Genomic DNA, 25,871 nt, shown 5'->3' with positions numbered 1-25,871 from the left:
GTTTGCTTCCGCTAGCACTAATATGTAATGTAATCTGAAAATACATGTTTAAAAAAATAAAGATTATTGACCATATATGAAGTCATCATAACATAACAGTGAACTTCACTATGCAGACATGTCTGTTATTTAATGTAAGGTCATAATGGAGCTCTTGTTCGGTAATGTTTGTGGTATTCAGGGAACATACTCAGAGGGTCACTAGAATGCAGTAAATGTACCATACCATAATCTGCCATATCTATCCATTTCTTTTTAATATTTAATTTTTCTTTAAGAAAATCATTTTCTTTTTCTGTCGTATTATCTAGGAAAGAACGAGAATCTCACATAATAGTGCAAAACAACATTAAATATTGAAGAGCTCTTTGCTCTTGCTACATCAACTGAGCATTCTGTTATCCAGAAGAGATCAATTGCACAGCCTCATAAAGAAAGCAAAAGTACATATTTTACACTCCTAATGTTTCTAAAAACATAATGTAGTATATACAATATATACTTTGTTAAGATTATTTATTTTCAACACAGAATTGATATTTAAAGATGCTTTCTCATTCCTGTATATCAGCCTATATGAATATATAAATAAGTATGAATTTCTAATTGTGGCTGTAAGACTTTGTTCTTCCCCAGAAAACACAAAGAAGATATTTTGAAGAAAGTTGGTTGTTAAACAGCGATGGCACCCATTGACTTGCATTGTTTTTTTTGTGTCCATGCAATGGAAGTGAATGGTTACCAACTTTTTTCTCAGTTTTGAATGTTGCTAACTTAATTCACAGTTCAATTCACAGGATTTGTGAGTTTGGTTTGAAATAAATCTTGCTGTATTTGTTTATCAATAATTTATAAGTTGTTTTTGTTGAGAGGTCAATTAATGTGATCTGATTCAAAGGTGTTTTTCTTGCTAAGTGTCCTCGTACACATTTCTAAACATAACAGTTTTTACATTGCATACTTTACATTTGGCACTAAAATGCAAACTTAAATGCAGAAAAAAAACTTTTACCAAATATATTTTGCCACAATCTTGTTTTAGACCCTGCAAAGGAGCTTCAAATGTTGTCCGTGTCTATAGCATCTAAATGTTTACACAGCATGGTAATATCATAAATCACATTCATAAGTCATACACTGCAGATTCAGGTCCAAACATTTGTCCAATAACACCATTGGTCTGGTTTACACAAGTATTTACAAACTCATGAAAATGTTTCATCTTCAATAAGATTCTCCAGTTCTCCTTCTCTGCTGCCAACACTGTTACTCCCCCTGCTGTAGAAAACATGGACCAACATAACATGAATATATATAATCACATAGCTACAGGACTGGAAAAATGTCCATCATGTTTAAAAAAAACTGATTATGAGCTGATTATGAACAGTTACCTTAAAGGGCGAAACAGCGCTGTATCCCTGCAGATATTATTGAGGGGACAAAAAATGTATGAATGTCAGCAAATGATCAGATAAAGTGGAATTGATTCAAGTGCTTATATTGAGGACTTACAAGGTCAGACCTCCAGGTGCCGACATGGACCTGCCCTGTCTGCGACCTTCAAAAGGATTACTGAAGGAACGCTTTCGCAACATGGATTTCACCAGGATCTTAACAGGTGCAAACATGTTAGATGTTAATTTTACAAGAAAACTTAACATAAATTATTCTCAATCTTATAACAACATATTGGAAATGGAAAAACACTGTCCTTTTTAAATGATTAAATATTGTGTTGTCAAACTTGACAAGCACTTTTCACTACTTTTCATTGGTTATATATTTGTAAAACCCGGTGACAAACATAAAGGGTGACTAATAATAATGATTTATGGCAAAAATAAACATCACAAAATATGGAGAAACAAGGAGGACAGTAAATTAGACAATATCAGTATTTATTAAAAATATGCAATCAGAGTTGTCTGGAGAAACTGTAATATTGTAGAATTTTGCTGATTTGTTTGTTTGTTTTGTTTGACAGCTCCCAGCATGCATTGCAGAATTGATCATTTATCAAGTTACTGAATGTCACAGGATTATTGCTTTGCTTTTTCCTTAATGTATGATATTGCTGTTGTCTTTTCAACTGTTAGATATTTCTTGCAACGTGATGCTCATAGAGGTAATAGAGCCAAACTTTGCAAATTGAGCAAAAATTATTTTAGTTGTCAAAAATTTGAACAGGGCATTCAGTGAATTTAGTCAATAACTCAAAGTCATATTACCCACAAGCGTTTTTATTTTTATATTGAGAGCTACTCACCACGGTAGACAGACTGGGAATTAGTTTCACAGAGTTCTGGATATCTTCAGCTGTGACCTCCACCACTGTACAGTGTTCCTCCTCCAGAGGTAACAGATCGGTACCATCAATTGTTACCCATGGGTGCAACTGGCAGGATTACACAGAATCACTTAAACCTTTTCTAAAGTTACACACAACAAGAACGCACCTTTTCAAGCATTATAATCTCACCTTCATTTCTGGTATCGTGATTCTAGTTTCAGGGGCTTTATGTAGCATTCTGGTAATGAGATCTCTCAACCACTCATTGATCAATGGCCTGAGGAAACAAAAGAAATTACACTTTATGTTTCGTATGATGTGAACAGATATGTAGGAAAACTGATGATACATCTTGCACAAAGTTGCATGTGAAAACTTGATAAATTAATTTTGTAATGCGATTTAAAGGACCACTGTGTGATTTTTTGTGGCATTTAGTGGTGAAGTTGAGAAATTCGATTCAAGGCACTAAACAGGCTGTCAAAGGGATCGGATGTTGTAAAATTAGATAACATATTTACGAAATGCGCTCTGTAGAGCAGTTTTTTCTGTTTAGGACTTCTGTAGAAACAACATGGTGAATTCCATGTAAGGGGACTTGCGGTGTATGTAGATATAGATAACAATGGTAATAAAATCATAACGCTTCATTTCGTATGTAATAAACGTGCAAAGAGAGAGCTTGTGACTGACTTGTCTGGAAACTCCACTGGCATGGTCCTGATTTTCTCATGCAGGCCTAGGATGTAATCATCATGAAAGGGACACTGCACAACAAAATATTCACAAATCTGTATTCGGTATATACAGAGACGCTCATAAAACCAATTTTTTAAATAGGTCTCACCCTTCCGAAGACAAAACTGTATAGAGTGATTCCCATTGCCCATACATCTAAAGCCTGAAAGCAATGAGTATTAAGAAACTGTTATATGTACATGTGAACAAAACTTTTACTGGATAAAAACAAGACTGTTTTCTGTTTTTTAGGGTCTTCTTACCCTGCCACTGAATCTCTGATCCTGGTCAGTCAGAGTTTCAGGGGCCATGAAGGCTGGAGTTCCTGCACTGTTTGACAGGAGAGCATCATGACCCTCAAACTCATTACTGACGCCAAAATCTGCTATCTTTATGTGGCCATCATCCCCCAGCAACAGATTCGAGGGTTTGATGTCTCTGTGAATGATTTTCTGATAGTGTACTACAAAACACAGAACAAACGAATTAGCAGCATTCTGTATCCGTTCAAAACTTACGCTTTAAAATATTCTTGTATACGGTAACTTACAGTATTCAATTCCCAGGATTACGTCTCTAAAGTACAAACGGGCCATATCCTCCGTCAGTGGAGTTTCTGTTGGGATCTCCATTATTGGACTAGGAATGGGTAAAAATAACAGAGAAACACATACAGAACTAGAAAACTCATTGAGTGTAGCAGTATTGCAGTGAGTACAGGTACAACTACTCACCCTTTAGGTACTAACTCAAAGACTTTGATCCAAACACAACACAAACAGACACAAATAGAATGAACTGTCAAAATAAAACAGTATATAATAGCCGATATAATAACTGGTAAATATCTTTACTTACCCATATGCAAGTTATCTTCAACAGGGTCATCAAGAACCTTCAGTTAAATATCATTGAACAGATAATGTTAAGTTGCACATTACAAAAATCAAGTAATATGTAACTTATATGCGTAAAGAAACATTGGACCCAAAAAAATCCATCATCATTTAGTCACCCTCAATTTCCAAATCTTTACAAATGTCTTTGTTCTAATGAACACAGACAAAGATATTTGGAAGAATTTTTGTAACCAAACAGTTCTTGGGCACAATTGAATACCATAGTAGGAAAGATTGCCTTATACATTTCATTGAAATGACCTCAACATAAAATATTTTTAGGAAAGCAAACTGGAGCACTTTTCACCATTGTAATTTTTCCAACAAAGTTAGTCAATGGTGGCCAAGAACTACAAGCATTCTTCAGAATATCCTTCTCCATGTTCATCAGAACAAAGACATTTATACAGATTTGGAAAACTTGAGAGTGAGTAAATGACTGAATTTTCATTTTAGGGGTGAACTGTTCCTTTAAGGACACTAAAGTTCTGACTCACCTCAACTAATTTAACAATATTAAGATGGTCAAGTTTTTTCAAGATAGCAATTTCTTGATATATTCGGTCCAACAGGCCATGAGGCTTTGAAATATTCTCCTGCGATCCATTAGATTCTCTGGAAGGCGGGCGTCCTACAAAACCATCACACAAAATTCACTTCGGAAGTTACAATTATGTTTACAAAAGAAGTTTATTCATAATGCTGATGCACTTTCTTTATTGCTTACTTGTGAATCCAAACTGCCTCATTAGCTTCTTTTTGGAAACAAGCTTCATAGCCTAAAATATATTGAGATGTATAATAAGTATTACGAATATGTTATTTATTATTGTAATGACTTTCATTTCGGCATTAGATTAAATATTTACTCACGTAGTACTGGTCATCATCTTCATTATATGCTAGTTTGACCACACCATATGAACCCTGAGAAAATAAAAGACCACCATCCGAGTCACCGTTCAATCATATTCCATTGATATTTGTATGATTATAACAACCAACAAAAAGTTGAATTTCTAAGCAAAAGCGCTCACTTTTCCAATCGCATTCTTTAATTTATACTGGTTGAGCTGAACACAGTCCTGTGAAAAATAAGAAGGACATTTTACCACAGCATTACATAATATGCTATTTAAGGACAGTTTGCCCGAAAATGTACATTCTTTGATCATTCGTTCACACATTTCAAGCCTGTATGACTCTTTTCTTCTGAAAAAGATATTTTGAAGAATGTTGGTAAACAAACAACATTTACCCCCTTTGACTTCCATCATATGGACACAAGACCACTGAGACATTTCTCAAAATACCTTCTTTTATGTTCCAAAAAGTCATACAGGTTTCAAACAACATGACAGTGAATAAATGACAAAAATGTATTTTTGGGTACACTATCCCTTTAAATAATCTGAATTATAATTTTACTGCATTTTTATAGTAATGTAGGAAATGTAAAGTTCAACTCACATCGCCATCAGAGATAGACACCCGTTTGGATTCAATAGTGGGTCTCCTGGCTGTCCTCGAGGTAGGGCCGTAACTTGATCGCTCCTGCAACGACAGTTTGCGATCCGAGAGATTGAGGCGATGTGGGGTGGTCCTGTAGCCATTTGGTGGGGTCATCCGGTTGGCTGCCACATTCATGGCTGCTACCATATCAGCCAGTTCTGCATGATAATCCGGGTCCAGATCCATTCTGTTGGCTTTGTCAGCACTCATAGCTGTTCTGCTTCTGTCAGAGCTGCTTATACCACAGTCAACATCTCAGCGATTTCACAGTGTTCAGTATTACTGTAAAATTAAAGAAGGATTGTTGTCTTGACTGTTCTAAAAAACATGTCACACCTTCACACAAATTTCTCATAACTAAATTGAAAAATGTCTAATTCAATAAGATCAATGACATTTTCTTTTGTTAATGAACCACATTTCAAAGTTTGAGCACACTTCAACTCTCATAAAAACTGCTAAACACAAAAATGCATCAATGCTCGAAACCTATTAAACTCAAAACCCATCATCTCATAAATGTGCATGAACAAAACACACTGTTTATAATATAAATAAAAAATCTGTTATCATATAGTCCGAAACAGACTATAAAAAATCCTGTGCATTAACTGTTGCAATTGTCGCATAAAACCTCATATTGATAAAGAAAGAATAAACACTTTCACAACGTCATATCTGTTAAATATTAAAAAGAACAAATACTGTATGTCGGCTTGTAAAACATTAAAAACATTGTCTCACAGGAATAAGCAGCGAGCTGTTACGCAACCCCAGTTGAAGTGATCAGCCTGATCTCATTGTTTAGCGTTGCATAAGAAGTTGACATAGAACAACGCAAACTGATTTGTATGAGTTTCACAGATTTCTTACAGGATTCATGGACATTTTAAAAATACTTACACAGAGCAGCAGGTGTGTGTAGCCCCGGTCATTGTTTCTTATAGTCTTTTCTTCTGCTCATCAGGAACAAAACCAATGTGTCTCACAAGAAGCGATGACTGAGGGATCATGGAGGTTAAGAGGATTAACTAGTACAGTTAAGTGAACTGAGGCTATATCTGTAGCAAGAGCCTGTTTACATTTACTGGATGCACTCAGTGAAAGGACTCAAACAGAGATCAATGAGTTGTTGGGTATACTGTACGTCACATTGGGGTTAAACAGGTAGTTAAAAAAAACCTGGTCTTACTGTATGTTCACAAAAATGTTCCTGAAGCAGGACGGGTAGGAAATGATTGGCTAAGTAGTTAAGTGCTTGAATCTTTTGAAGTCAAAGAATAACAGGATTCCCAATTTGAGGTGAAAGTTACAAACTCCTTCGAGACAGTTTATTAGGTGGAAAGATCAAGTGTTACGTAACTTCTTAAGTGCTTAGACAAAAAGGCTGGATTCAAATCAAACCAACCTACCGAAAGCACATTCAGAATTATAAAGCTTGTATTTTGCATTTATGTGGGTTTCTTTTTTTATTACAGTTTATTTATCGTGCCAATTAAAACTATTTAATAACGTAAATGCAACTTACATGTAACTAGGGATTATGCTGACACCAAAAAGTTTTTATTTTAACTCATCTTAATAAGGCAATTTAGCAGTTTTACGTTGTTTTACAAGTTAAGATATAAGTATAATAATGACTAGCCAGAATTTGAAAAAAATAAAGTCAAATTGTAAAGTCTGTTTGATTGACTTAACAATTTAAATTGGTAGTTCAGCCAAAATTGAAAATTCTTTCATCATTTATTAACTCTGTCATCATTTAAAACTTGTTTGACTTTCTTCATGTTCTTCTGCGGAACACAAGACAAGATATTGTGTACACCGTTGCTAACCGAACAGTAGGGGCAGCCGTTGTATGGATACAAAACCAATGCAAGTCAATGGTATTGCCTGTGTTCAGTTACCAACATTTACTCAATAGATCTTCGTTTGTGTTCTACAGAAGAATTCAAAATGACACGAGAGTGACAAATCGATTAAAGAATTGTCATTTTTGGGTGAACTATCACTTTAACAAACACAATGTACAATCTACAGGCCGGTGAGCCTAAATTCCGTCAGAGCTCTCCAAGGTGCTGAAGGTTCACTCACAATTATTTGTGCACGAGCGTCATGTGTTGGTCTCTTTTGTAGGCATGGGGTGAGAGTTTGGCCCATTATTAATTCGGAAATCTCTACGTAATCAGTCTCTCTGAAGCGTGTGATCATGTTTCAATGGATCATGTACCTCGACCTCACATCATCACTGCAGTCAAGGCGTTGCAATGTATCGCGAATGGGAGTCGACGGTATATTTGGATTATCTAAAATGTCTAAACACTGCTCAACTTCTGGATCTCTTGGAAGACGACGAGACGATACGCGACACTGTCAGGATCAATTCAAAGGTACAGCTCAAGAGCAAATGACAAGAAACTTCACCAATAAAACTTGTACAAGTACACTTCTTTGAAGTGGTTTTATTTCATAATTACAAGTATTACGTCATCCTTATTATCAGAAATGAAACGTAAATTTAAATATTTCATACAGATCTAAAAATGGACGAATATCAGTGATTTGGCATTATGAAGGTTCACTTTCTGGGGTGCCTGTTTGCTAACATTTGGGGTTTTGTCTGCAGTCACGGGGTCTTCAGAGGTCCAAAATAATCTTTCAGGCATCGAACTCTTGGCTTGCAGAACAGAATTTAATATATCAGCCATATCTCGCCAAAACAAAACTACTTTTGGCTGAAAAACATCGCGATCTCGGTGAGCTGGTCTCATCTATTCGACGCAAACAGAGAAAGTTGGGTAAGGTCTGAATGTGAGATTGTTTTTTATTATGTAAAAGTCATGAAGATATTATTTAGGCCATTTGAGTTGACATTTCTTGTGCCATATGCAGAGACTTTACAGCAGAGATTCAACCTTCGATTGATCCATTCATCATTTAAAGAGAAGATCGATTTTTCCCTGAGAGAATCAAAGGTGAACTAGATTCATAAAACCCTGATTCAAGACTCATGCATGTTCCCAGCTCTAAACTAAAATAAATATTTTGCATTACAGAATATTTGGCAAAGATTCGTAGAGGGAAAACTGCTGCCGTCTGATTTTGTTGAATCGCTTCAAAACACACGGAAATTATACCACACACGTCTGGTTCAGGTTGAGAAGATCCAGAATCTAATCCGACAAACGGATTATGAAAAAGTTATTGGACATCACCTAACCCTCCTGCAAACACCAACCAATATCACTATATGCGCTGGCATCTCTCCTGTTATCTTTCTGCCCGATCTTCATTTACAGACATCATATCTGACTCCGCTCCTGCAGCATGGCTGTGTTGATTCTCGTTTGATATCCAACAATGAACTGGATCATAAACAAGGTCATTGTAAGGGCAGAGAGAGTCATAAATGGCCACAAACACATTTTCATTTACAGCCACTTAAGAAGATTTACAAGCCCAAGACTCCAAAGTAAACATTGGCTGATGATCTAGACTATCTTTATAGCTGTCAGGAAATGTGATATGAAGGCTGTTCTATGGTTATGGCTATAGATAAGCTTTAATTTGATCTAACATTTAACTCGTTTTTGTATTTCGGCATGTATACATCAACACGTTGAAACAATACCATAACATTAAATTAATGGTATCTCTATATTTAGTTGGTTAGTAGACTTACTTCTATTCTGAGAATTTCAAGAGGGTCCGCTGGGGGTCCAGTTCCTTGATCAGTCTCATCTCTCTAATTAGAGCTCATTAAACAGGCAGAGAGAGGCTAAAGGAGAGCTTTTGTCTGCCTGTAGGCTTCTTTTGTGTCTGGATAATACTTTGGTTACATCACTGTCAGTATGCGCCATTGTCTGTCACTGCTCAAATTGGGCAATTTTCTCATCTGTCAGCCAAATGTTTAAAGCCTTTTGGGCAGCTCAATTTGACAGACAGCGGATAACATTTATAAACAGTATAACTTCACATTGAGTGTTGCCACATTGCACGTGGACACAATACAAAATGCTTTATTATAAAAATATTTGATTATTGTACATAAACAACTTTCCTAATGCTTACATAATTAAAGGTTCCGGAAAAAATCCCAGTATGTACCACATTGTGTCGTATAACAAATGAATTAATAAATAACAAATAATGCACATACACCACAGATAAAAATAGAATAAAAAGCACACACACGCAGTTTTGGATAATGCTAATTTTCTTCTGTAAACTTTGAAGCAAATATTTTAGCGATTCTCCTGGTCTCTTCACTTCTCTGTGATGGAGGGATGTTGGGTCTTGATCGCATCATTCTTCGAAATGCATTTGATTGATTTGCAGTCTCCTAAAGCGATTTGAATAACAGTAATTACAATATAGCAACAAATGAAAAAACGTCTAGACTAGAAAAGTGGAAAAAAATATCCACGTTACCAAATTTAATGAACATTTCTATATGATAACTGTCCAAACTTATGTAGTATGACAACAGAAAAAAATCAAACCTACAGGTAACAATTACACTAATTAGCAAGAGTCAAATTCTGGCCTTAAAGGCCCAGGGTTTAGTGGCATCTAGTGGCATCTAGTGATGAGGTTGCGAATTGCAACCAACGGCTCACACCACCCCTCAACCCTCCCTTTCAAAGCACTATGGCGGCTGACACAGAACTAAGATGTCATTACGTTTTCACTTCTTTGCTTAAGGATATTTACGAAAGCATTTACGAAACGCACTCTGTGGAGCAGTTTGTCCATGTAGGGTCACTGTAGAAACAACATGGTGAATTCCAAGTAAGGGGACCCGTGGTGTATGTTAATAGAAATACCTAAAGTAATAAATACATATTTATATATGTATATATTTATAGCTTCATTAATCAAGTTCTTAATTCACCTCTGAAGACATCCTCTTTAAAATCACACATTGCACCTCTAAGTGTCTTTTATCTATGTTTTCCCTTTTTCTGTCATTATTAAACACTTCCAGCCCCCTGAAGACACTGAATTCTTATAAAATAAAACAAATAAAAAAAAAACACTTACAGACTCAACTGCAGTTGAAGGAAACACAGGTGCCATCCTTAAAGCTCTCATGGATGCCTCCAGATGGTGGGTCGGCAGGAAGAAATTTGGAATCTCTGCAGACTCTGAACTGTAAGCAAGTGGTTTAGGTAAACACGTAACACAGATCTACCTACAAATAAACTTTTCTGTGACACAAAGCCTGTAAGCATACCGTTTTGGTGTCTTCTCGTCACTTTCATCATCCGGTTCTGCACCAGACTCTGAGGCAGAAGGTACATTCGGTCTATCTTCCCTTTCTTCAGCCTCACTGTTACTTATGTCACAACCCTCCACTTCACTAATACTGGAGAGAGAACAGACTCTATCCAGACCATCTGGAGATTGATTCTTCTCCCTGTGATCTTCACTTCTACATGTATCAAGATCACTCCCAGCTTCTGATCGCCCACCGTCGTCTGAATCAGAGTCGATTTCCTGGAATTGTGCTGTCAATGATTGCGGGTTGACCTCTGGTGAGAGCTTTCTTCTGTTCGTCACTTCATCTTGAGCATGGTAGGGGTTGTTTTGAGTGTGATGTTCCACTAATTCCAGACTCTCCAGGGATCCCATTTCTGGGTCAGACAGAAGGCTGGTCCACGGGCTGGTTCTGTCTGTGACTGAGGTGACCTCATTTAGCGTTCGTGGCTGTAATAAAGTCTCCTCAAAGTCTTCCTCTTGATCTTCGAATTTATCTTCATCTCCATCTTCATCGGACAGGTTTTCGTTATGGCTGTGTTGTGGTTGGGCATCTTCAGGAAGAATGGATGACTGTCTGGTGTCTCTAGGTGTTGGACTGCTGATTGGTGAGGCATCTTCACTCTCCAACCTTACGTCTTTATGAGCGTGCAGTTCTGTCTCAGAGCTCTCAGACTCTGATAATATCAGCTGATCAGATCTTAAATGTTCAACAGCAGGTGTATCTGAGTTTATATGTAGAGTTGATGTTTCTTCTGTTTGGTGTTCACTTAAACCTAACGAAAAGCCATAAAATCAAGCTCATCCCAGATAATATATATGACTTTATTTCTTAAAAGAATAATTTTAAAACTTTGTGACATGACTTCTAACACAGGATCAAGCCAACATGAAGAAGCCCCAAAAGGTCAATCATTAAAGCAATCAAAATAACTTCAGCTTTATAAATTAATGATTCAACTTCAGTTAATACATTTCTTCAGAAGCACAACGTACATGTATGAGGAATTAATAATATTTTAGCTTTAGTTTAATAAAAAAAATGATGTAAATTTTTATCAAACTATGTATTTATATTAAATTAAAATGTACATTCAATGTTTTATTATGAACTAATTTAATTGATTACTGTTGTGTTAACTTTACTATTCACATAATATTTACATGCAATTACTAACATATAATAATACAAAACTAGAAGTTAGTTTTTAAATTTGTGTTCATCCAAAGAAATCAAGTCAAACGCCAGTAAAATATGAGAATTTAGTTAAACTTGACACAATGTTTAACCAAATCAGAGAAAATCTGCAACATCTCACCCTTAATAATGTTGTTGACCTCTCCCACCAGCTGATTGGACTTAAACAGCAGTTTTGTGGTGTCTGTCTCCCTGAGGTCTTCCTGCCTGGAGGTTCCTCTCATTTCACTCAGCTTTGGGAATGTTGGATTGGTCAACTTTCGACTGAAGTATCTCTGAATATCATCCAGCTCGCTGAGGTTTTTCCTTGGAGCACAACAAAAAACGTTAAAATCGCACATAAAGTAATTTAAAAAGTGAATTAACCATTTCATTGATCTGACATAGAAAACTGTCTAGCGTACCTCAGAGCAGAGAAGACAGCTGAACTGGAGGAGTGGGCCTCTCCAGCCAATGAGGAGTTAGATGATCTCTCACCCTCATGCAGAGTCTGATGGAACAACCTCACGTTGTCCATGTGCTCGTCGTGCCTATCCGTCACACTGGACCTGAGAGCAGATGGCCATTGACTTATGCATTTTCACTTAGGCTTCCCAAACAATCGTTAACATTTATCTGTATTAAATACCTGTCAGACAGCAGTTTTTCAAGATGTCCAGGAGGCGTGCTGATCCTCTGCTCTGAGAATCGACTGATGTGGCTCGGGAAGCTGCTATAGGTGGCCGTAGTTTGATAGCAAAGCGGTAGAGCGCTAAAAAGAGCCTGCAACAGACAATGAACATACTTGTAACCTGCAGAAGCTATAATATTTTGAGTTTATTTGAGGACGAAAGTCAAACTGATGTACACTAGAGTCTGTGGCGCTGGATTCGTGTGCCGGCTGTCTCTGGGCCCGGAGATCCAGTACCGCCCGCAGAGGAGACACAGACACTTTCAGCTGACCCTGACACAGCCCGCTGAAATCATTGATGTTGTACCAGCCGCAAACTGATTTAAACCCTGACAGAAGAGGCGACAGGTCTACAGACGCAAATCCAATCACCCGCTCCACCTCTGGGAAAAGAGAATAACAGTTTAAAGCAATGCTATTGAAACTACAATATGAAAATAATGCAATGCAGTCGCACACTAGATAAAAGTCATTACCTCCTTTATGCCACACTTTGAATACCAAAGATTGATGTGGATCCACAAGAAGCTGTTTTGACAGCCTACCAGATGAAAAGAGAGCATATTTGACAGTGTTCTTTTGTGATTTTTAGGTGGCAGATCAAGAACAAAATGAATGGATGTACCTGCATTCTTGTTGGTGGTCCCAGACAGGGCAGTCAGAGTCTTTTACTAACGCTGTGGTCGCTGTGCCAAGGGCATCGGCAGTGGCGTATGACACACAGCAGCTGGGTAAAGCTCCAGCCCGCTCAGCAAGAGGACAACCTGAAGAAGACAACAATGTCACAACATTTAATACAGCCTCAGAAAAAATAAAGAGACCATTTGAAAATGTATTTCAGTTTTTCTGAATTTACTATTATTGGTATGTGTTTAGGTCAAATTGTCATTTTTGTTTCGGTTGTTTTGGTCATTCATTTGATTTGTATTAAGAGGTAGGAGTTTTTTAAGAATAGGAGCCTTTTACAAAGAACCGAAAAGCAACTTTTAGTAAAGTTTAAAACTGATTCTTAAGTTCTGACTTAAGGGTTGTAAATTAAGGACTACAATGATTTAAACCCAAAATGGCCAGCCTTGACCTCTGAATCAGCCAATAGGGAACCGGTAAGGGTTAAGTCAGAGCAGCATTGCACCATTTATTCATGACTGAATTAAGATATTATTTAATTCAGACATAACATTAATATGTATATATATTAATTTATTTATATACTGTATACTGCTGCAATCCATAACTTATTTGTTATGAATAAAAATTGTTATTGGGCATGTGCTGTCTGCCTACTTTCCCCTGATTTACAACGGTAAGCTTATAATAGTGATTGATAAATATATTGAGTTGTAAGATTTTGTGCGAAATTTTACATCGCTTGACGTCAAGCCATATGAAGATAATTAAGTAAAGTTACCTGCAATTTCATTTTTCAAACAGAGATGTCGACAGAGTACAGAGCAAATTGAAAATATGTATCCATTTTGGCTTGGCTTCATGCACTTTTAATTGAGATTTAACAGTTAATTAAAAGTATAAAGTTGCTGAGGCACACCCTATTATAGTACATAAAGAAAAGGCCATAAGCTGCAAATCCTTAAAAAATTATTTAACATTGTTTATATTATTATATTATTTCATGTACTCCCTCTCATCATATCATTCCAACACATTGTTTCTTTGTTGTAAAAGCCATGGTACCTGCTTCTGTTCTGCCATCTTATTACTCTTAACTAGGTTAGGAGACCTCTTCAGCTCTCCTCAATAATTTAGGAGTTGAGACCAAGTCTTAAGACTTAGGAAACTTTATGAATCACAAGTATTCTTAAATCTAGGAATAAGAGTAAAATGACATCATTCTTAGAATTTTGACGCATTTAAAAGTAAAATTTTACTCTAAGATGCTTTATACATACAGGCTCTGATATTTAAAGTGAACTGTTCCTTTAGCCCTAAGTAACTTGTCTGCAGACTCAAAAGTGATTTTTAGAAAACACAAATGTATCTTTACCCTTCAGACTCAGTCGCATGGCTCTGTCTACAGTAATGTTGGCTAGGAAGGTGTCTTCACTGTTGACTTCTGTGGCTGGTTGAGGGTCAGAGTTTACAACCATGTTCTTCTGCTGTCTGCTGGGGGATTGAGATGGTCCAGGCAGCAATGTGGTGGAGAGGTCTCCACCCTCTTCATCCTCTCCTGAGCTGTTGAGCTCCTCGCTGTGGGCGGCTTGAGACTCGTGTGGTGCAGAATCTGCCGTTGCAGTGATGTGGACTCTCAAAGCAGCACCACTCAGGTTCACGGCCGAGCGATTGAACAACGAATAGACACCTACCGTGAGAATGAAAAATTACCTAAATTAACCAATCAGAAAGTAATATTCAAGCAAACTAGAACAAAATCAATTTGGAAGATCAAATCATGTATTAAATAGATGTATGAGCTTCAATGGTCCCTTTAAATATCTCTTACCACTGATGGTTTGGTGGTGCTTCGAGGTGTTAGCAAGAGCAGAAAGATCCACAAAAGCAGAACCCACAAGACGATCAGCGTTGTGAGGCCGGACTCTCTTCTCCTTCCCAAAAGCCACCCACATCTGAACCTCCATCCTCTCCTCTCTCAGGTACCATCGCAGAGGCCGAGTCCTCCTTAAAACCACACTCCTGGTCCCCTGAAACGCCACTGTGGCTAAACCCACTTCTACCTCGCTCTCTTCCACAACAGGGTGTCTGAGTTCCGAGCAGATGGTCTGCTGGTCGTACAGTTTGTATCTGTAGTAGCAGTATGTGGAACGCTGTAAGTCTTCATGTCCGGGCAGCAGTAGACAATGGAAGGGTAACCACGCCCTAGGCATGGAAACGGATACATTTAGAGTCTTTGTGTGTTCTTCCAAAGCCTCTTCATCTTCTGTGTCGGCCTCATCGTCACTGTCCTGGCCAACATCCCAACCCAGCCCACGGGCTGAAGTGATGACCCGCTCTCTGTCAGCATGGTGGGAAAAATGTATGGAGATTTCAAGCCCACCTGCAGAAGTTAGCCTGTGGGAGGATACCGTTTTCCGAGGCGGGGAGAGACTGTACCAGCCAGATTTCCCTGTGAAATATTCAAACAAAACAGCTTTGAACTAAAACTAGTCATTATGCATGACACAAACAATTAAAACGATTTCATACCAGTCCTTTTACGAATGAGATCTGCAAGCTTTATTTTCACAGTGCCCAAAACAGTGTCCTTAGATTTGGTGTTGACCACTAAAAAAGGAAAATAGAAACATTCAGTAAGTTTTATAATTTAAACTGTAGTATCCTTACAAATTTCACCATTACTTTAAGGTTATTAAACAAAACAAAACAGCACAAAAAGGTGGTACACTCACTTTTACGAGTGTCTCTGTTGTAAATGGTAAAGATGGCCACTGCATCCTGCATGAGTTCAGCCAGACTGACGCTCTCTCCGCTGTCTCTCTGCACCAGCAGGTTACAGCTGAATTCTGTATGATGCTCAAACTCTGGACAGAAACTTCTTGCAGCCACACGTGTGCTCCTCACCTCGCTGTCCGGCAGGAATGACAACTGCATGGTGACGAAAGAGTTGACTCCTACTTCTGCATAATATTGCAGCGAGCTGTCTGCATCCGCGAGAACCCTGATGAACAATACAATGTACTTTTAAAGAGACGGTTCACAGAAAATAAATAAATCAGCCGAATCAAATACAGCCATCCCAGAATCTCATTGCATGATAACTAATGTGCTTTGAAATTGAGAAGACATTTTTATTTTGGGGTAAACTACCATGAGTAAGGCTGACATTGGCGATCTGATAAACAAGTGAAAAACAATATGAATACTGGGTTAGTAGTAGCTTCACTCACATTGCACCTGCTTGTAATCCAGCTGCTCTGTGCACCTCCACAGCCAGTATCACGCTTCGAGAGGGCACCACCCCCCCCTTCAATCCCACACTCCTCATTGGCCGAAATTTGTATTGAATGCTCACTTCAAGAAGCCCTACAAGCAAGTACAGATCAAATAAGTTGACCTGTTTTGTAAAAAAAACACTTCAATTTATTTATTATAAAAACATGAATCCAGCTACCTGATGGCTGAGGCTCCACATCAGATGAACTGTCAGTTCTGGGTACCAGAGGGAGTGAGAAGAGCTGTGTATCGGATCGACCCTGTTTCTGCATAGTGACCATGGCACACAGTTTGGACATGGGCAGAAGTCCCCTGGCTACAAGCTGATCTCTAACGTTTGGATAATAATACCTGCAAATAGTTTTGAAAAGCATGTAAATAAAAAAACGTAAAACAAAAATACAAGAACCAAATTAAAGATGTAAAATATTAGCTTTTTGCAGTATTCAGAACCAATCTAAATAAATTTAGAATTAGGAAAAATGTTATCTGTGGGATTTTTGTATTTTTGCTTTTTGTACTTGACCAAAGAAAGTATCTAAACATTTATAATTAAAACCGAGAAATAAACTACTATTTAATACGGTTTATAACATTTTTGAACCTATGTTTAGTATTCACATGTGTCAAAATCTTTGTGTTGGTTTACCTGCACCACACTTCAAACTGCACGCCTCCTCCATTCCTCAAGCCCTGATTGGCCAGCGAGCTAAGCAGTATTCTCTGTACTGGAACATCAGGTGGAGCCAGCAGAACATGAGTCTCAGTGTGCCCAAACACTGGATCAGGCACACATAGGGTGGTCTCGGTGCGGAAGGCCTTGAGATCCACATCTGTGTAAAAAAGAAAAATAGAACCTTAATGAAAAAAGCAACAAAGCGAAGTCATTTGATGCAGGCTGGAGGAAAACAACTTACTACTTTCAACAACACTCAGATCCATATCCTCCCCTGAGTCATTTTGTGCAGGGAAGGAATATTGGATGTAGCAATCGGCTTCTCCCCAAACCGTGGATTGTAGAGGGGTCAGTCCCTTCACTCTCTCTACTCGGAGCAAGAAGACGTGCTCGCGCAAAACGTCTGTTGCGGCAACAGTACTCGCCTACAAGAATATCAAACATACAGCATCATGACGAAAGCTGCATTTTTAGCATCTGTATTGCTTAGGGTTTTAAAGAGAACCAACCTTTGTTTCTGTGTGCGGCCGATGGTCTAACATGTGAACAGGTCGAGGCAGCGGCGACATGTGCACCAGCTCATCTTCTCGCATTCGCTGCAATGCTGCGATCTGCTGCGCCTGACCCATCGCCAGACAAACCCTGAGGTTTCCACGAGTATTCCCCGTAAACACATCAACCACAGGCATGTAACTGTCTACCGCAACCACTGGATACTGAGACTGCAAGAGCAACTCAGAGATCTTGGGGTCCCTGATGACAATTTCAAATAATTATTTTGAGATTTTTACAAGCTTATACTTCAGGAAGAAAGGAATATTATTTGTACTTTTAAACGTTTAAACCAAAACAGTAACCAGTTGCAAATAACATTTAGAGGGGTCATATGGTGCGAAAATGTGTTCTTCTGTGTCTTTGGTGTGTTATAATTTGCCCATGCATGTCTTAGACACGTAAAATTGCAAAAGTTTAAGTGTCTGAACAAAAGATGCCTTCTATCTAAAAGTGAATGCTCACCCAGAACTGCCTGAACTACCAAAAAAATCTGCGTGTTTCCGAGAGGTGGTGCAAAGAGGAGATACAAACACATATGTGGAAAATACAGCGTTTTTTAACCTTAAATCGTGTATACACATTGAATTACATCTAAAACAAACAATAATATTTGTTTTAGCCGCGTCATATCACCCCTTTAAACTTTACAGCTGCTGAAAAAACCATTTCAAGTATTTCTGAATTTACTATTTATAGGTAAGTGTTTGGGTAAAATTATCATTTGTGTTTTATCCTGTGAACGACCAACAATATTTCTCCCAAATTTCAAACAAAAATATGGTTTCTATTCGCATTATTTGCAGAAAATAACAGAAAACATGCTCTGTACTTTTTCAGACCTCAAATACTGCAAAGAAAGCAAGTTTTAAGCAATACAACAGTAATATTTGCACATGTACTTAGGAAATGTTCAAAATCTTTTTATTTTTGTGACAACTTTTATTTTTATCACAGTTTTCATGTTTCTTGTCATGCTGTCAGTCTTTCACATTGCTTTTGGATGACTTTATGTATTTGTGAACATTGTTATTACGGTAAAATGTGTGTGACCTATCATTTCTTGGTTCTGGTCAAAAAATTTTTTTATATTTATTCATAATATATGTTTGCCTACTTATATATTCATCACCTTGTATATTTCAGTTCTTCTGAAGCGTGGCAGCAAGCTCAGAAATGCTATGGTGGTTTCAGCCTTAAAGTCTGATGTAGAATCAGATGCAATAACTAAACTTTATTAGACAGATCTGTTGTTGTAACATTTACCTGAAGGACATGTAGAACTGGTGGAGAGGTAGTTTCACTAAGCCGAGGAGTTTATCATGATCTGAACTGCTTGCCCTCAACCAAACCTCAATGACCATCATATTGTTCTTCATTCTCTCTAACAATCTGCTGGTAAGTGTGACAGGAGCCACCTACAGAACATCAAATAAAACATAACATTAATAAAAACAAAACATCAGAATTTTTTTTTACATTACACAAAACATTCCATCGAACAAGACATCAGGAACTTTCTTGAGGTACTAACCTGAACAAAGCTGAATGTTGGATGTTTCTGACCCCAGCTGACTGCCGATCGAGCTGCCTCATCTGATCCCAGAAACTTACAGTTTAAATACACGTTGGGCTGCAAGGGTGCGCAGTTCAAATCTTTTCCATGCGGGACAATGAGCAAAGTATGAAGCAAAACGGCAGGCTCCTCTGTATCGTACTGGGTCAACCTATGAGGAGAAGCCTGGTATTTGGCATGAGGTGATGTTGGGCGTGATCTGCTGTGAGGAAGCTGAAGACTCTGAGCTGGATGAATTCTTTCATTAGGAGATGGGTCTCTCCTGTGGTCCCTCACACACAAACCCCTCTCACCATCAATCTGTTCGGCCAGGTGAGCTTTTTGTAGAACACTCTTTGGTGGCTTTTTGTTGGTGGAAAATCCATTCTTGTCTGATGCAAATTCAAATGTCACCTTAAAAAGTAAAGATTTATCTAATAGGCATGTGATGCATAAACCCCTTAGATCAATAGGAAATATATACATTTGGTGTACATATGACATCTAGATTACCTTGAGTGGACCAATTCCGCTTTTATCAGTGATTCCCTCTGGTCTTTGAACAGGTAGGGCGGCAGAGATGCTATGCGACTCACTTTGCATGATGGAGCTCAGAGGAAACATTGCTGATCCAATGAGGATGGGCTAAAGCATCAAAAGAGACACGTTCAGTCCTCTAAAAATATGAGAAGCCCCATTGTTTTATAGAGTTTATATATTAAAAGTCACACATTGCACTTACTATCTTTTGGAAGCTATTTCTGGAGTAGATCTTGAACGAAACGTTCATTTTCAGCCACTGTTTAATAGATGACCTACTAAACCGCACTGGAAACAAACTTTGGTGCTGAAACATCACCGCTAAACAAAAAACAAATCACTAGATTGTTTTACTAGTTCTTGGTTAGGTTCATTTGTAAAATTCTTTACAATTAATCGACTCACCGCCCTCTATAACTTTATTAGAGACAGCTTTTGAGATCTCTGAAGGCACAAGCTGAACATCATCGCATCCAGTGGAGACGAGAGGGAAGAGAACCTCGACAATATAAGACCTATAAAAACATTTATTTTAGTTTATGCAAATCTTGATGCAGAATTTTCAATGTTATAAACTCTTATTAATATTTTCTTAATGTTTTACCATTTCTTTGTGCCAAGAGGGCGAGGTGGTTTCCCTTTCCCAGGGAGTTTTCCTAAAGTACTGTGAACTGGAGCTTTCAACTCGCTGACGGTGACCCTGGCAAAACGAACATCTTCAAGGTCAGCAATCTTTTCCACACCCAGGCCGGAGAAATCATCTGTGACTTCTGAACGCTGCTGGTCACCAGACTTCACCCTTCAAAAAACAATAAAGCGAATTTACACCACACATGAACAAAAACCTTTACGATCATATTTACATTTTTAGCCATTTTTCAACTTTTATGTCTATTTTCTCTGCCACAAGAATTGGGTGTGACTGACCTGATGTTTTTAACTGGGGATGGCTTCTTCTCAGTACCAGTCTTCTGATCCTCATTCAAAACCTCATCTGATATCTAAAATGCATGTATTCAAAAACCATGAAGGAATGATTGGTCATTCTGTGAAAAATACACAACGAAATGTTTTTTAGCTCCGAGTTCTACTTAATGACTTACCGGAGGTTTATAAAAGAGATTTTCCAGAAGACTCTGATCATACTGAGGATCATTGAGCTCACTGTCCATCAGCACACTGCTGTGATCAGAAAAAGACTCTGGAGGAGAACCTTCTCCATTCCAGAACTGAAGCACTGATCCATTAACACTACAAATTAAGCCATTATGAGTATTTAAGAGACACAAGCAAAGATAACACTCATAAGATTACAGGAATAGATACATTTATAGCTCATTCTTCCATAAAACACAAGTAGATGTTAAACAGAATTTTAGTGGCAGGCCATCTCAGTCACCATTTAGATTCACTGTACATGTAACACCAGTAAATATTGGCTGAGGCTGTCAGTCCCTAACATTTGGTCTTTCTTTGTTCAATGGAAGAAATAAACTCATACAAGTTCCAAACAATATGACATGACCATATTTTCATTGTTGTGTGGGTTTATTATCCCTTAAAAATAAAGTGAAAGTAGCCTTGACTACCTTCCCAGAAGCAGATCAACGGCCATGTCCTCTGTGTTGACCCCATGTTGACTTGGCTCCTCAAGTAAAGAATGCTGGAGTTCTGTTTGCAGGATGTTCTCCAGAAACTGTCCTGAAGAAGGCCTCAGGGGTCTTTAGGATAAACCACGTTTAACAGAATTTATTGAATGCATACTTCTATCCAATAGTCTTCTGCTTAGATTTAATACAGAGAAATTATTAAAACAAAATAGTTCTTACAGAGCTTCAGTGTTGTCTCTGAGCAGAGGAGGATGAAAGTCCTTTATAGGAACATCTGACTCTACATCTGACTTTAAGGCTGAAACCACCATAGCATTTCTGAGCTTGCTGCCACGTTCCAGAAGAACTGAAATATACAAGGTGATGAATGTATAAGTAGGCAAACAAATATTTAAAAACATCTTTGACCAGAAATTATATGTCGCAAACATTTTTCCTTAATAACAATGTCAACAAATAAAAATAATAAGCATAAAATACATTAAAAGGTGGAAATTAAATAAATAAATAAAATCGTACCTGACAAGACGTCAACAGATGTACGGGTGCTTGTTGGAATAGCTTGAGTAGATGTAGGGTTTCCAGTTACAGACGCTGACATGACGTTATTGCTTTCTTGAAAATACAGATGATCTTTTCCTCTAAAATGAAAATTAAGATTGAAGAAACCTAAACAATAAACTTATACATTTTCCACTTTTTCCGTTTTTGTAGGAATTTGTTCTTTTTCATTAAAATTATTCTTTACCCAAAAATTCTGTTATCATTTACTCATCTTCGAGTTGTTTCAAATCTAGATACATTTCTTTGTTCTGATGAACAGATAGAAAGAGATTTGGAAGAAAGCTTATAAACTAGATTTTGCCCTCCATTGACTAACATAGAAGGAAAAAATACAATAGTAGTCAAAAGTGGACAAGAACCGTTTGCTGTCCTACATTCTTCAAAATATATTATTTTGTGTTCAACAGAAAAAATATATATAAAGTAATTTTTCCTACTATGGTAGTCAATGGGGGGCAAAATATGTCTGGTTAAGCATTCTTCCAAATATCTTTCTCTGTGTCCATCAGAACAAATACATTTATACAGATGACAGCATTTACAGTTTTGGGTGAAGTAAACCTTTAATATTAATAGGAAGCTCACAAAAGACTTTCCTTTGAAAAATAAACAAATAAAAAACCTGGGTATGTGGCCAGAGCTTCTGCCAGTTTTCTCCTTTCCAGTGTTAATATGGAGAGGATGAATCAGAGATGAAACCACAGGCATGTTCTGATCAGCCTGAGCATCAAGGCTTATATCAGTCGTAGGTACTGAGCTGCTGCTGTCATATCCATCAGTCAATGGTTCTAGGGCAAGTGTGACCTGTGAATAAAAAGTAAGAAACAGACAAATGCAAAGCAAATCAATCAATAACATAAAAACAGCTGTCAACAAAGAACTTTCAACCGAGCATCACACCTACCTGAAGTTCTCCAAGTTTCTCTGATGTCGGTGAAACAAGAGTGAAATATCCATTTATGGAGTGAGACAAAGAGAGTCGAGCAATCCCAGGAATCTGAGCTCGAGCTATAGGCAAATGTTCAACCTTTGTCAGAACATCTAGCACCAATGAGCCCATATCTGTGAACAAATTTACAACATAATCAGATGTACATCAAAAAATCGAAACATAAAGTGAAATGTCCCCATTACGACAACACAACTGCACGGCCAGTACAAACTGTACTGTTATGATTAAACACAAGCTCATATACAGATGATAGATCTGAGGAAGCACTTTTACCTGTCAAATAAGACGTTAGCTGCTTTGGTCCACATCGGACCGGAAAGCGGGCTGTAGATTGAACCCCCTTCGGTTCAATGTGTCCATCTCTGGGCCTGAAGAAGGTGCCGTTAGAAGATTCACCCCACCATCTCAGTCGGATCAGAGTCACGGGAGGAGGTTTTATGATGGTCCACAACACTTTACTAACTGTCACCCTGAGGAAACATCTCAGCTGACCCTCCACTAGAGGAGGGATACTAGTGGATGGAGACACATCACTCAGTGCTGCGAAAATAAGAGTATGGACCACTATTATTTACAACTGACATTTGGATCATACCAGAAAACAGTTGATGAAACGTTATGATCAGCCATAATAAAGCTGTTTGCTATTTTTCCAAACAGTTCACTCGGAAAATGTAAATAATAAACATAGCTTTCGCTGCCACAAAACCCAACTTTACCGTTATGGTACCCAGTTTTTGAAATACACCCTTTGTCCACACTAAGATAGAGAGGTTTTAAACAGCTTTCGAAAAGACTGAAGCTACAGTACAACAAATAGCAACATCCTAAACAAATAACGTACCTTTTTTCCTGCTGCTAAGCCCCTTTGAGGGTTTCACCTTTTTATTCTTCATCCCTTACATCGAGTTTCCTTTATAAATTCGATCATAGAATCAAAGCTATCATGCTTAGTTGACAGTTGCGTTAACAAACATAATACCGCTGAGCAACAGCTTGACCAATCAGATACAAGAACCGTCTTCTTCTCTTTTCCTTGGACAAACGGGTAAAAAAGACACCCTTAGCGCCTCTAGTGGATTCATGAAGTACTATACGGGACAAACGAATTTGATCCATAGTACTATTGACAATAAATATGTTAAACGTTAGCATTTGTGACCGCAAATTATGCTTCTTGTATTTGTTTTTCCATTAGACAAAACAAGATATTAACAATGTTCAATTATATCCGAAAAAAAACACTATATACGTTTTTGATTACTGTTTTGTTAAAATGTTCAAGGTCAATAGACAAAAGGGAGACATTAATAGACATGTCTGTAAAAACATATTTGCAAATAATCATATTAATTGTAATGTCAGAAACGGTCATTTGAATTAAAACAGGTACAAATGCCTCTATGCTATTGATTTCATCCTTAACACTTACATGTTATTGTCATCCTTATGTCATACGAATATTATAGAATAATGTGCTTTATTTTAGTCATAAAACATCAGGTCATAAATTAAAAGAAGATGGCTGTGTTAATACCCAGAGAAACATATTTCCTGTATTATAAAGACTCTAAGTTTAATACAATACACAACTAAAAACACATTTCAAACCTAGTCACAACAGCTCAAGAAATACACTAACTTAAATATATGTAGAAAATATTTATTCTTCGATCAGCATCACAAAGTTATGAAAAACAATATCAAAAGAAAACTAAATACAGTGTTTTAAGTACAAGCTCACTGGGCCTTTCCAGCGATCTTTTTTGAACACTCCAAAAGAGCATTATGGATATCTTTAGCACATGAAATCTGTGATTTTATCATACTGAGGTACTGCGAGTAAGACAATGATTCTGTCTGCACCGTGTCTGGCTTGGTAGCTGTAGGCACGAGATTGGGAGAGTGCTTTGTGCTATCGATGCTCTGCGATAGGCACTCGTGGGCCAGACGCTAAGGGAAAAAGAATCCGTTAACCACAGGCAGATAAAATAAAGTGATCATTACCTAATGTTATTCAGATTGTAAATATAGTTAATACGTGACTAATTTTGTGGCACTGATCTAAAATGACATAGTTTCATCAACGTCATTATTTCCAGATTTAACTGATGAATGGTGAGTTTCTTACCAGGCAGAGTTCCACTTGATCACAAAGGGCATAAAACTCCTCTAAACTTTTGTCAAACCGCTGAATAGCTGCATCATTGCCCATCCTAAGACAAATATGAATTAAAAGTGTTAAGTAATCAATGAACTGACAGTGGTTTAACAAATTCATGATGTTCAAAAAATGCTGTGATATACCACCACATTCATACACCATTATTTGCATTGTCCTTAAATGTACTTCAAAGAATGTCACGGGGTACATTATTTACCACCATGGAAATAAAGTGGCACTGTAAATATACAGTATTGACTAGCTTGTTTGAGATTATTTACAAAATCTACGTTTCAACTTTATTAAATGTAAACAGTAACTTACAAATTTACTTATTTTATCTAAAAAAAGTAATTTTATCTGTCGTACAATAATTCATCAAGAGTAGTCAGGTAACTTACTCTGTTGTTCGCTGACCGTTATCGATAGCAGCATTGTACCCAAAATGTTGTGAGGCAATGGTCATGACATTCTGAAAACACACAGTAAGAAATGTAAGCTTGTATCAATGCAGGAGCTTTTATGCTCAATGAAATCTAACAGACCTGTAAACTCTCCTTCAGCTGTGGAATAAGCATCTTAAATCTGTGAACGGGGTCAAAGTCTTGTTGCTGACTGAGCTGCTGCTGCTGTTGTTGTTGTTGTGACTGTTGTTGGTGTAAACCAGCAGGTTGCTGAACGTTCATCTGAGGATTGTTGGTACCCATCTGCTGCGACGCCATTGTTGATACGGATGAAGACCCGACAACTTCCGCTAGAAGCGACAGGAAGCCTTCCCTCTAG

General features: G+C 37.6%; 3 protein-coding genes across 3 annotated transcripts; all 3 read right to left on the bottom strand.

Annotated features, from left to right (window-relative positions):
- On the bottom strand, window positions 1-6,542 carry camkk1b (calcium/calmodulin-dependent protein kinase kinase 1, alpha b). The gene is made up of 17 exons (XM_056756967.1): window positions 6,346-6,542; window positions 5,401-5,724; window positions 4,968-5,015; window positions 4,804-4,857; window positions 4,658-4,709; window positions 4,428-4,561; window positions 3,890-3,926; window positions 3,766-3,787; window positions 3,582-3,670; window positions 3,295-3,494; window positions 3,141-3,194; window positions 2,987-3,060; window positions 2,483-2,570; window positions 2,270-2,398; window positions 1,516-1,613; window positions 1,395-1,421; window positions 1-1,278 (listed from the first exon to the last, which is right to left on the bottom strand). Exons 2-17 carry the CDS (start codon window positions 5,650-5,652, stop codon window positions 1,206-1,208), a joined length of 1,431 nt encoding a protein of 476 aa, XP_056612945.1. The 5' UTR covers window positions 5,653-5,724; window positions 6,346-6,542; the 3' UTR covers window positions 1-1,205.
- Window positions 6,543-9,445: 2,903 nt separating this feature from the next.
- c2cd3 (C2 domain containing 3 centriole elongation regulator) lies at window positions 9,446-23,909 on the bottom strand. Its single transcript, XM_056757615.1, has 33 exons — window positions 23,769-23,909; window positions 23,198-23,464; window positions 22,877-23,034; window positions 22,595-22,776; window positions 21,928-22,049; window positions 21,628-21,754; window positions 21,388-21,519; window positions 20,902-21,049; window positions 20,726-20,799; window positions 20,403-20,597; window positions 20,204-20,313; window positions 20,001-20,119; window positions 19,772-19,903; window positions 19,238-19,672; window positions 18,970-19,121; window positions 17,661-17,904; window positions 17,393-17,576; window positions 17,125-17,308; window positions 16,654-16,826; window positions 16,430-16,565; window positions 15,932-16,200; window positions 15,729-15,806; window positions 15,028-15,648; window positions 14,572-14,886; window positions 13,195-13,333; window positions 13,046-13,110; window positions 12,747-12,952; window positions 12,528-12,661; window positions 12,304-12,447; window positions 12,021-12,205; window positions 10,679-11,477; window positions 10,486-10,594; window positions 9,446-9,784 (listed from the first exon to the last, which is right to left on the bottom strand). Exons 1-33 carry the CDS (start codon window positions 23,818-23,820, stop codon window positions 9,653-9,655), a joined length of 6,522 nt encoding a protein of 2,173 aa, XP_056613593.1. The 5' UTR covers window positions 23,821-23,909; the 3' UTR covers window positions 9,446-9,652.
- Window positions 23,910-24,566: 657 nt separating this feature from the next.
- Window positions 24,567-25,810, bottom strand: med29 (mediator complex subunit 29). Its single transcript, XM_056757435.1, has 4 exons — window positions 25,634-25,810; window positions 25,490-25,560; window positions 25,056-25,140; window positions 24,567-24,877 (listed from the first exon to the last, which is right to left on the bottom strand). Exons 1-4 carry the CDS (start codon window positions 25,808-25,810, stop codon window positions 24,665-24,667), a joined length of 546 nt encoding a protein of 181 aa, XP_056613413.1. The 3' UTR covers window positions 24,567-24,664.
- Between the last annotated feature and the right edge of the window lie 61 nt (window positions 25,811-25,871).

The sequence above is a fragment of the Triplophysa dalaica genome, chromosome 9 (assembly GCF_015846415.1).
Source record: "Triplophysa dalaica isolate WHDGS20190420 chromosome 9, ASM1584641v1, whole genome shotgun sequence".
Taxonomy (NCBI): domain Eukaryota; kingdom Metazoa; phylum Chordata; class Actinopteri; order Cypriniformes; family Nemacheilidae; genus Triplophysa; species Triplophysa dalaica.
The sequence above is the reverse complement of the archived record's forward strand: the minus strand, read 5'-3'. Positions and strand labels throughout refer to the sequence as shown.